At 43.6% G+C, this 11642-nt stretch overlaps 1 protein-coding gene across 1 annotated transcript; it reads right to left on the bottom strand.

Annotated features, from left to right (window-relative positions):
* Nucleotides 1-2276: 2276 nt before the first annotated feature.
* EXO5 (exonuclease 5) lies at nucleotides 2277-7646 on the bottom strand. Its single transcript, XM_074974471.1, has 5 exons — nucleotides 7481-7646; nucleotides 6492-6727; nucleotides 5661-5765; nucleotides 5091-5263; nucleotides 2277-3779 (listed from the first exon to the last, which is right to left on the bottom strand). The coding sequence occupies exons 1-5, from the start codon at nucleotides 7570-7572 to the stop codon at nucleotides 3312-3314; spliced, it is 1074 nt and encodes a 357-aa protein (XP_074830572.1). The 5' UTR covers nucleotides 7573-7646; the 3' UTR covers nucleotides 2277-3311.
* Nucleotides 7647-11642: the final 3996 nt, after the last annotated feature.

Here is an 11642-nt window from a genome sequence, read left to right on the forward strand (position 1 = left end):
TGTTTCCTTGCATTCCCCCATCTGTCTGCCTCCATCTGTTGTCTCTTGTCTGACACTTAGACTGTGAACTCTTTGGAGGCAGGGACCACTGTGTTGGCATCCAATGAAGTGAGCTGTAGCTCACGAAAGCTTATGCTCAAATAAATTTGTTAGTCTCTAAGGTGCCACAAGTCCTCCTTTTCTTTTTGTGTTTGTACAGTGCCTCGCATAATGAGGGCCTGGCCCTGGACTAGGTCTCCTACATGCTACGATAATACGAAGAATAAATAATTTTCAGGCTATAACCTGAATCCAGCAGCTGGGGCTTTAAGGAAAACACCAAATAGTGAGATGTGCCCAAAAAAAAAAAAAATGGGTGTGATAATGATGATCTGATAATCTGGGATTAGTTAGTATAGATTTATGAATGGTTTAAAAATGTAAACACATGCTGCAACTTGACGTACTCAGTGATAACTTTTTGATACTGATGGCTCAGTAGCTGCCAGCCTTCTGGTTTACAAAGATTCTAGAGTCATGGACCATTTTTTATTAATACCGTGAATAATAATGGGATAAAGGAAAGAGGAGAAAAAAGCTACAGAAAGAGTATGTTGCAAATGACCCATTGATACATAGTCTAGTATTAGACGATAGGGGCGTAGACTTTAGCATTGAGTATTTAGGGCCCATGAAAGGTATTAAATTGATAGCTTGGAGGGCTGTAATTTTATACCCACAGTACAGCAGAGGAAGTGACAATGAATGCATCTCCATTTTTGCCAGTCCTGTGCTCCAGCAATAAGCCAAAGGGACCAGTTCTAGGTCTGGTCCCTTTACAGCATGTCGCAATGAACAAAAAGGAAGTGTTCTTCAACCGCGTTAGCTCAGCTGAGCAGAACATGATTGAAAAGCTCGGTTAAGAGGTGTTACCCTGCTTCTTACCAGGGTTTTCGACTGTGCTAAGAAAATTGCAAAAAGTAACTAGAAATAGGGAATTGCCATCTAATGGGGTTGTGCCCAGTGGGGCCCCACAGGGATCTGTTCTCAACCAATTATCTGGAAGAAAATATAAAATAATTGTTCATAAAATTTGCAGATTACACAAAAATTGGTGGCATGATGGAAATGGGTCAGTCACACAACCTGCATTTCAATACAGCTAAATTCAAGGTCACACAATTAGAAACAAAGAAAGCAGGTCAAACTTATAAGATGGAGGAGTGCATCCTGGAAAGCAACAACTCTGAGAAGGATTTTGGGGTCATGGCAGACAATAAATTGAACATGAGCTCCCAGTGAAATCCCGTAACAGAGAGTGAATGCGATCCTTGGATGTATAAGTAGGAGAAGGGCAGTAAAGTTACCTGGATATACACCATTAGTGACACATTTACTGGAATACTGTGTCCAGTTCTGGTATCCACACTTCACAACAGATGTTAAAAAATTGCAAAGCATTCAGAAAACAACAAGAACAATTCGCAGTTTGGAAACAATTCCTTAGTGCAAAAGACTGAAAAAAAAGCTCCAACTATTTAATTTATCTAAGGGAAGGTTCAATAGTGACTCGAACACAATCTATAAGCAAGGAAGAGCTTACGGATAGTAATGGCTTTTTAAACTGGCAGAAGATGACAATGACGAATTCAGATTAAAAATAATATCTAATAGTGCTTTTCAACTGCTAAGAGTGCTTTACAACAGTCAGTAGCATGATCCTCATTTTACAAATGGGAAAACTAAAGCACAGAGGTGAAAAATAAGGCACACCTTTTTAACAATGGACATAATTAACCATTGGGACAACTTACCCAAGGAGGTGGTGGATTCTCCATCACTTGGAGTCTTTCATTCAAGACTGGATGGTTTTCTAAAAATATATGCCATAACTCACACAAGAAGATAGAGGCTTGATACAGAAATTATTGGGTGAGGTTCTACGGCCTGTGTTATACAAAAGATCAGACTAGATTATCAGAATAAGAAGTTTTAAGGCCCAAAGGAACCAATCTATGAATTTACACCAGTTGAGGACACAGCTCACCATGGATGAGCATTCCTTTCTAACTTTAATATTTAAACCTCACAAGTTTTGCAGTAGTTATATCTTTCCTTCCTAATGAACTCCCCCTTCCACACACAAAATCAAAACTGGTTGTTTTTAGTCCAACACAGGAGAAATGGGTTTATTTCCCGTGCCCCCCACCTCAAATTTCAATTAACAGGAAAATTTCCTTCTGTGGAAACAGTGAAAGTTTCTATTAATTTCATTTTAATAGTAAAAAACCCCCACACATACCAAACAACCCCTCTTCCCCCACCATTAAGAATTTTGTTATTACACAGTAAAATACTTAAAACATTTTAAAAACAATACATTTTCCTTGATACAGATAATCCAGTAATATGTTAAATAGTCATCTGATTCTCAATTACTTACTTACTAGACCATGTAATTTTGACAACACATGAAAAGGTTAAAGGCTTACACAAGGAACGGAATCAGATTGACTTAAGAGGCTGACCCAGCAAGGCAACGAATGACCACAACTCCCACTGATACCAATGGGAGTGAGGGTACTTAGCATCGTACAGTCACCTTGCAGGGCTGGGCCTTCAGCTGAGATTTTCAAAGGAACCTAAGGGAGTTAGGTGCCAAATTCAGGCAACCTTTGAAAAATTCCAGCCTTTATGTCACTATGCCCCGGTGTAGCACTAATGGGTTTTGGGAGAGAGCTGGGTTCATCTTCAATCTTATAAAAAGAATGGCTGATATAGGATCTTTGGGAGAGCAGACAGAGAAGATGGATAAGGGATGAGTTACTCCAAAGGAACTAAAGATGAAGCACCAAGTTTACGTGTGTTCGGATCTAGGGTTATGGTTTGGAACCTTCTCTACATAAGAGTTTATAGCAGTAGGAAATAAAAAAAGCCTATTGTGCTTTTCATGTTCAAACCACTTCACCAAGATAAAATTACATAACCCTCAAAGAACCCATATGAGGTAGGCATTTACCCCCATTTTATAGATGGGGAAATGGAGGCTCAGAGAAGTGCAGCAACTTGCACAGCTTGCCTGGTCCTTAGACTAGTATCTGTTGTTACAGAGGTGTATCTAAAACAGTATTTTCTTAAGAGCACTTAAAATGTCACATTACAAAAACACTGCCAGATTCACCATTGGTGCAACGATTTCTGCTTAGTAAAGTGATAGGTTTGGCCCACTCTTATGGTCCGCTCCATTCTGACTGGTTAACCCTGTGAATTGAGTGCACACACATTTTCACATCAGTAAGGTGGAACCTCCTTCCGGGAGGACAGGGTTGTCTTCATTTACTCTTCTTTGGTCCACTTCTCTGTTCAGGCCCTTCTGCCCTTTTCCTTCTCCAATCACAGATCTCTGAGTAGCTACATGATTGGCATTTCCATGCTTCCTCAATTTCCACTCCCTGTACCTCCCTTCGTCCTTTCCAGTAAGCAAGGTAGTACTGCGCTCTCTCTCTCACCTTTTCTTCTTCAAACTGAACCACCTCTGTCCCGAGCAGGGTGTTACTTTCCTGGTGGCTGTATTCGATTTTCAAACAGTCAATGCTGGGGATGTCGGAGAGCGTCATGTTTAGATACATCAGCTCCAGGAGGTCCCCAAAGCAGGTTACCGTGAAGCCTATTTTCTGAGCGTGTTCCCTAATGTGCGATCCCAGTGGCTGCTCCGGCCTCAGATGGATGTGACTGGTGATAACATCTGGTTTCAGTTGTCCTTGCACCATGGCATCAAAAATGTATTTATACAGACAGACCTGAAATGGGGGAAGAAAAAAAAGATAATAAGCAATCCGCTATAGCAAAATGCGTCAAGCTGGGTTGTACTCCCCTAGGCTACGTCTACACTTACAGCTGGGGTGGGACTCCCAGCTTGCACAGACATACTCCACTTTCACTCACCTGAACTAGCATGCTAAAAATAGTAGGGCAACACTGGCAGCGGTGGCACAGGTTAGTCGCCATGAGTACGTACCCTCCAGGTTCAGAGGGGTTTGTACTCCGAGCGGCAGGCCCAATCTGCTGCTGTCCACGCTCCACTAATTTTAGCTCAGATGAGAGCAAGCGTGAGTATGTCTGCACGAGCTGGGAATCCGCCCCCTCTCTCAGAGGGTAGGCATAGCCTCAGACTTCACTGGAAACTCCAGCCCTAAACCATCAGGCTACTCAGTGCAACACTTCCTTGAAAGCCGAGTGTATTATACATAGAAATGCCCCTCTCCGTAAGGTTATATGTCAGCTCCAAATAAATGAATCACCCAGGAAAATGTGGAGGAGCTAGTAAAAGAAGTTATTTGCATGTACATTTTTAGGTGTAAATAAAGTGTGTTCAAAATTGAGGCGCGAGTCTGATACAATGAGTCTTAATCAGCTGAACTTTAAAAGGTGGGGTTTTCACAGCTGCCCGAATTCTAAATGGGAAGCAGGCAGCCAAATAAATCCTTTAGGCAGCTTTGATGATACGCAGCTGAAAGCAGATCTCAAATTACACGAATAGGGTGCACTTGTAGTTAAAATAAAAACTTAATGTTGCACAACCAATCCAAGTGCTGTGGGATTTGATGGCAATAGTTTAGTAGGTGATGTATGTCTCTGCAAGTCAGCATTGAACCAATGATCTAGAGGGGCCATGGACTGCTGGAGTTTTATCTTCTGCATGAGATACTAAACCAGTGTCCTGACAACCTGTCTTTGAAGATCCTAGGACACTTTTCCCAAGAGAAGGGTTGTTAACGCTGATGCCTGGTCTGAATTCCAGTTTGGGTTGTTACACTCCACCTACATGGAGTTCCCCTTCTAGTTTCAACTAAATACTTCCTGTCCTAAACAGCTGTGTAAAATGGTGGCTGGCTGTCAAACAACTATTCTCTTTCATTCCAGAGATGGTTGCAATTCACATATAATTTGTACAATAATCTGTAGAATGTTTTTGGTGTAAGAGGGACAATATAACTACAAAAAGTCATTATATTACACTACTTCTTTAGGAACCCATCAGTTGCTTGTTTTCTGAGCAAATATTTGTCACTGGATAGACCCCTCTATGGATTTGAACATATTTTACCCACCTGGAAATAATCTCTCTTTTTCTGTGCTCCGGAAGGCATAAAAGGTCGGCCTCGGGTTTTTAGCTCTCTCAGCTCCAGCTCTCCCTTGGCACTATAGCACAGCTCATCAATAATTCCCATCAGGAAGACATCTTCTATAATTCCAAAGACTGGAAGCTCCCGCACGCAACCACCTGGAATACAAAATGGGATACCCATACATTTTATGAGGCTCGCTGGCTTTTGATTGAAGATTTAAGTAACACTGCAGACTTCTTGGAATTGTACTACAGATGCATTTTAAGAATTTGCATTTAGACACCTGATTAAGAGAATGCTTGCATGCCTCCCCAAGGAGTTTCAGTTTTAATAATCTAAGGTGGTTATTAGAAATTCAGGCAAGGGAATTTAAAATACATATTTTTGTCTTGACAATCTCTAATTGTTATCCTTTCAAGCTAGCACAAAGATCACAACAAATTTTTATACATAAACTCTCTCTCTCTCACACACACACACACACACACACACACACAGAGTAAAACAAAGATTAAAAAAAAGTATGACAATACCTTTTGCCTGCCTACATACCTGCTTGTAGAACTGGAATCACAGAAAGAAGATTCAGTATTTTTATCGCCCACGAATCTTCCTTGCTGGTCGTATGTACTTTCACTACATCATGAACTTCTAGTTCTGGTTTCAAGAGAGATAAAACAATTATTATTTTTTATCACAGTCCTACCTTGAGGCTGCAAATGATCTCTGGGTCCCATTGTGCAAGGCACCATGAAGCATGGTAAAAGAGCTTCAGTGTAAATACACAAGATAGACAACAGGTGGGAAGGGAATCAGACACAGAGATGAGTACCCAAGGGTACTCAACAGATCAGTTGGAGAGCCAGGAATAGAAGAACCCCTGTCTCCTGACCCCCAGTCCAGTGCCCTCTCTGTGAAAATAATCACCAATTTTAGAAAACGGTACAAAATTAGGCCTCTTTCCTCGACCCTGGTGCAATATATCAATCCACTGAGGATTACAAGGAACATTTTCTTTTTTCCAGGGACACCCGTAAATTAAATATAGTCCAGAAGTGGGCATAGTAGGATAGTTAATGCAGCGTCTGTTATACTGCTCTTTAATGCAAGTATGTGCTTTTGGGTGACTCTTGTGAAACTCGGCTTACTGTTATACCTGTGCATCCCTGCTGACATCAGTAGGTTTGTACAGGTATAGCTGTGGGTAGAATTTGACCCAGCACATTACAAGTAAATTAATTTGTTCACAAACATATTAAAGCTTTCCAAAATATTTGCAGAAAACATAATGAAACAACGCACTGTATAATAAACTACACAGAAAAGGCTGGGGAGAAAAAAAACAAAATGGAAGTTTTTACTGCAACATCCTGGTAGTTTTACCTCTTGCTAGATGTATGCTCTTCCCTGTGTTTAATAACACGACTGTCTCTGGTGCCTGCAGCTGAGGGAGCTCCCTCCCATAAACCATTTGTTGTTCGCACCAACTCTGAGTGGACAGATCAGTCACGCAAAGGTAGTTCAGGTCATATTTTTCCAGGGGAGTCTGTGCTCTCTTCCTTTTCACCTTCCCGGATTCCAGAGGCAGGTCACTTGAGGAGTTTGGCTTTCCACAGTGTCTATAATGAAATACATTAATTGTTTCCCCCCCTCTAGAGTACTTTAAAAATACAATTGTTTTGCAGTTTGCACAGTAAGTTTCTCCGGCAAAGCCACTACACAAAGATGAAATAGTAAACTGATGAGCAATATCAGTCTCTCTTTAAAGTCTGTGCCAAGTTAGGGACACACTGGTATAGTTCCTACTGTCCTCTGTGAAAGCCCCAGTAAGGAGCAGTCATTTATTTTCAGTGAGCATGAGCCAGATTAGGGCAAGTTTGGACCTGTCTCACACCCTCCCATGGGAATGTCCAGCTCAGCCCCGGAGCAAAAGGAAAGTCTCCCTGAGTTAGGAATCTAGATGCTGGGAGCAGGGAACAATTGCTCGGATGGAGATTTGATCTTCAGGACTCCTTGGGGAGGCTACAAGCCTTGGCTCCCCCCCAGCCCTGTTTAAGGCAGGGGGCCAGTTCGCTGCCCCCTGCCTTCGGGAGCAAAGGGGGTACAGGACCCTACCCTGCTTTGGCAAGCACCCAGGATGCAGCCCAATTTGGGGGCTGCTTCCCAGAGGCCTGGGGGGGGGGGAAGAGGGGCAGCTCTTCTAGGAGCAGCCAAAGAAGGCCCCGGGGTTACCGGGGAAGAGCCATGGCAAGCTGGAGTTGGGATGCAGCATGGGGGTGGGGGGCGAGCTCCGGGAGCTGCCGCCCCTCTAGGCTTTGGGGGGGGGGTTTACAGGCGAACCCCGAAGCTGGGGAGAGGGGGGCAGCGCCTACCCCGGCTGCAGCGCGTCGTCCCCCGCCTCCTCCAGCAGCCGCAGCAGCTCGGAGTCGCTGAGCTCGCCAGGCTCGGAGCCCGGCCCCGCCATGGACGCTTGAATCGCAGCCCGTGCTCCGCCTCCCCCTGCGCGCTGGGGCGAGCACGGCTCGGAGGAGGAGGAGAGGAGGAGGGGCAGGGGGCTGTTCTCCGCCCGGGTCCCTTCCCTCCAGCTCCCTCCCATGGTGTTCTCCTTCCTCCTCCCCTTCTCTAGTCCCACGCCCTAGGACCCCGCACAGCAGAGACTGCAGAAATGGGCATGAATAAGGACCAGTAATGGAGACACGGGGTCAGCCCCCAAGCCGCCTGAGAAGCCCAGCCCCAGCAGAGGCATTATGCATTGTGAAAAGGAGGACTTCTGGCACCTTAGAGACTAACCTTAGAGACTTGAGCATAAGCTTTCGTGAGCTACAGCTCACTTCATCGGATGCATAAAGTGGAAAATACAGTGAGGAGATTTATATACACACAGACCACGAAAAAGTGGGCGTTTATCATACACATTGTAAGGAGAGTGATCACTTAAGATGAGCTATTACCAGCAGGAGAGTGGGGTGGGGGGAGAGAAAACCTTTTGAAGTGATAATCAAGGTGGGCCATTTCCAGGAGTTAACATGAACGTCTGAGGAACAGTGGGGGGGGGGGGGGACTAAACAGGGGGAAATAGTTTTACTTTGTATAATGACTCAACCACTCCCAGTCTCTATTCAAGCCTAAGTTAACTGTATCCGATTTGCAAATTAATTCCAATTCAGCAGTCTCTCGTTGGAGTCTGTTTTCGAAGTTTTTTTGTTGAAGAATAGTCACTTTTGGATCAGAAATCGAGTGGCCAGACAGATTGAAGTGTTCTCCGACTGGTTTATGAATGTTATAATTCTTGATGTCTGATTTGTGTCCATTTATTCTTTTACGTAGAGACTGTCCAGTTTGCCCAATGTACATGGCAGAGGGGCATTGCTGGCACATGATGGCATATATCACATTGGTAGATGTGCAGGTGAATGAGCCTCTGATAGTGTGGCTGATGGTGTGGCTATCAGAGGCTCGTTAATTATAACATTCAAAAACCAGTCGGAGAACACTTCAACCTCCCTGGTCACTCTATTTCAGACCTAAAAGTCACAAGTCTCCCAAAAAAAAAAGAAAAAAAACCCCTCAAAAACAGACTCCAACGAGAGACTGCTGAATTGGAATTAATTTGCAAATCGGATACCATTAACTTAGGCTTGAATAGAGACTGGGAGCGGTTGAGTCATTATACAAAGTAAAACTATTTCCCCTTGTTTATTCCTCCCCTCCCTCCCCACTGTTCCTCAGACGTTCTTGTTAACTCCTGGAAATGTGCTGGAAATGGCCCACCTTGATTATCACTTCAAAAGTTTCTCTCTCCCCCCCCCCCACTCTCCTGCTGGTAATAGCTCATCTTAAGCAATCACTCTCCTTACACTGTGTATGATAAACACCCACTTTTTCATGGTCTGTGTGTATACAAATCTCCTCACTGTATTTTCCACTTTATGCATCCGATGAAGTGAGCGGTAGCTCACGAAAGCTTATGCTCAAATAAATTGGTTAGTCTCTAAGGTGCCACAAGTCCTCCTTTTCTTTTTGCGAATACAGACTAACACGGCTGCTACTCTGAAACCTGTCATTATGCATTGTATTCGCCCCCGCCCCCCAGCAGAGGTTTCTGGCTCTTTTACTCTTCGCTTTCAGCTTGTCCAGCCAATATCAGGGAATGGAAAGGCAGGGTATCCTACCAGGTCCCAGGCTGTATTTGATATTAAACTGATATCCCCCATTAGCAAATCCTGATTCGGCCTTCCTCAGGCAGCTTCGCCAACTCTCCTGAATTTACTGCGATCCTGGCAGTATGGGGTGTCTTTTGTAAAGCCCCAGCTCCTGGATTCACAGCCCTGCAAATCTGCAGATATCCGCTTTATATCCATGGACCCATTTTGGGGGAATTGCGGATACAAAATTTTTATCCGTGCAGGGCCCTAGTCATGTGAATACACGAGAGTTTCATAGAATCATAGAATATCAGGGTTGGAAGGGACCTCAGGAGGTCATCTAGTCCAACCCCCTGCTCAAAGCAGGGCCAATCCCCAACTCATCTTTCATTAAAAAAAAAAAAAAAAGTTTCTAGCAGAAAAAAAAAAGCTTGAAAATGTGATCCAAGTGCATCCTCAAGGCTCAGAAAGCAGAAGTCAAAACAATATATATAGGGTTCAACTCATTTGTTTTAAAAACTCATGCTTTTGTAAGCCAGTCTCATAATATTTTGTAGCCTGACATGATGTTAAACAACATTCTAATAGCGTGTGATTTTTATGGGGCGCACGCACCTTTCCTGTGCTTTGTTCCTGTCCTTGGGTGTAAATCAACATTTTCTCAGCACAGCTCTGAGAATAGGAAGTGTTACTTTAGGTGTTCTTCACTGCTGGTTATGCTAGGGCTGTCAGGTTAAAGCAGGAGCTACTGTCTGCATGAGTCTCAAGGGTAGCAATGTCGTGACACAGCAAAACCAGATAAAGATGTGTCAGGTGAAAGGTTTATCCGAAGGGAGGCTGTGTCTAGGGAATTAGTGGGTGAGTCAGTCACACGCAGGTGTCTCCGGCTCAATGCTGGAAACCTGACAGAGCTGACAAGCTGAATGTATTTGTTCAAAGTCACGCTGGAAAGAATACGATTAGGCTAAGCTTTTAAAAGCCTTGACCCCCAGCTCACATCAACACAGAAACAAGTTTCACACCTCCCTTCTTGTTCTGCTGTCTCCTTGCCTCTACTGCAGGTAAGTAATGCCATTTCTTCACATGACAGAGCCTTACATATGACTCCTTCAGACTTCACTTCTGTTTTCTAAGCTCTTCCTGCACGGATGTTATAACCTATTCACTGTGTCTGCGGCTGAGGACTGAAGCTGGGTTATTAAAAATGGATTTAAAATGTATTCCTCCCCCCCCCACATAATTTTCCATGTCTGTTGCAACAATAGGAGAATGTCTTCAAAGGCAAAGGAGGAGCATGGCAGCTGTACAGACAGGGATGCCTGATAGCACTTTCTCCTAGACCTTGTCTGACAAGGGTTCTTTAATCTTTACCAAATGCTATACTGTTCTGCCTTCCCAGATCCATTGGCTGTCAACATTCACATGAGAAACTTAAGTCTCTCTAAATTAAGTTAGATTGAGTTGGTTATGCTAGAGGAGAAAGTATTATCTTCTGTCTACTAATTCTAACCATAAAAGAACATCCTGGGGGAAAGTTATGATATAATGGGTACCTGGCAGAATCTGGTTGCTACATTGCAATAGACCACGTGCTGACTCAAAATAAGTTAAGCAAAATACATTACTCCAGACAAGTTACGGAATGACCATTGAGCATGTCTGACCCTGACACTATTGTTTGCCCAAAGGAATGGTAAACAAGAAGCAAAGTGTGCCAGCCCCTCATTGCTAAGCACCGTTCTAAATAGATGGTCAGTCTTCTCATCAGCTCTTCAAAGCAAGCCTGAGGTGTGCTTTATCAAAGACAGGCTAGATGCAGATAGTGTTAGTTTAATGAAATCACAGATTTTTAAGGCCAGAAGGGACCACTGTGATCATTGAGTCTGACCTCCAGTATAACACAGGCTATAAAAGCTCACCCAGTAATCTTTACCGTAAGCCATAATTCTGATTGGGTTAGAGTATCCCTTTTAGAAAGGCAATCAGGACAGGTCTACATGACAAACCTACATCAGTATAAGTATGTGGCTCAGGGGTATGAGCGATGCAGTTGTACTGACCTAAGCCGCAGTGTAGCTAGCGCTCGGTTGACAGGAGAACTTCTCCTGTTGACATAGCTACCACCACTTCTCACGGAGGGGGATTAACTATGTTGATGGGAGAAGCTCTCCTGTCAGTGTAGTAGCATCTTCACTAAGCTTTTTAAGAGTAGGCCTGCCCCCCAGTATTGATTGAAAGACTTCAAGTGATGGAGAATCCACCGCACCTCTTGGACAGTTGTTCCAATGGTTAATTACCTTCGCTGGTGAAAAAAATTGCATCTTATTGGAATTTATCTAGCTTCAGCTTTTTACCATTGGACCTCATTCTGATTTTTACTGCTAGATCA

Source organism: Natator depressus, chromosome 17, assembly GCF_965152275.1.
Source record: "Natator depressus isolate rNatDep1 chromosome 17, rNatDep2.hap1, whole genome shotgun sequence".
NCBI classification, from domain to species: Eukaryota; Metazoa; Chordata; order Testudines; family Cheloniidae; genus Natator; species Natator depressus.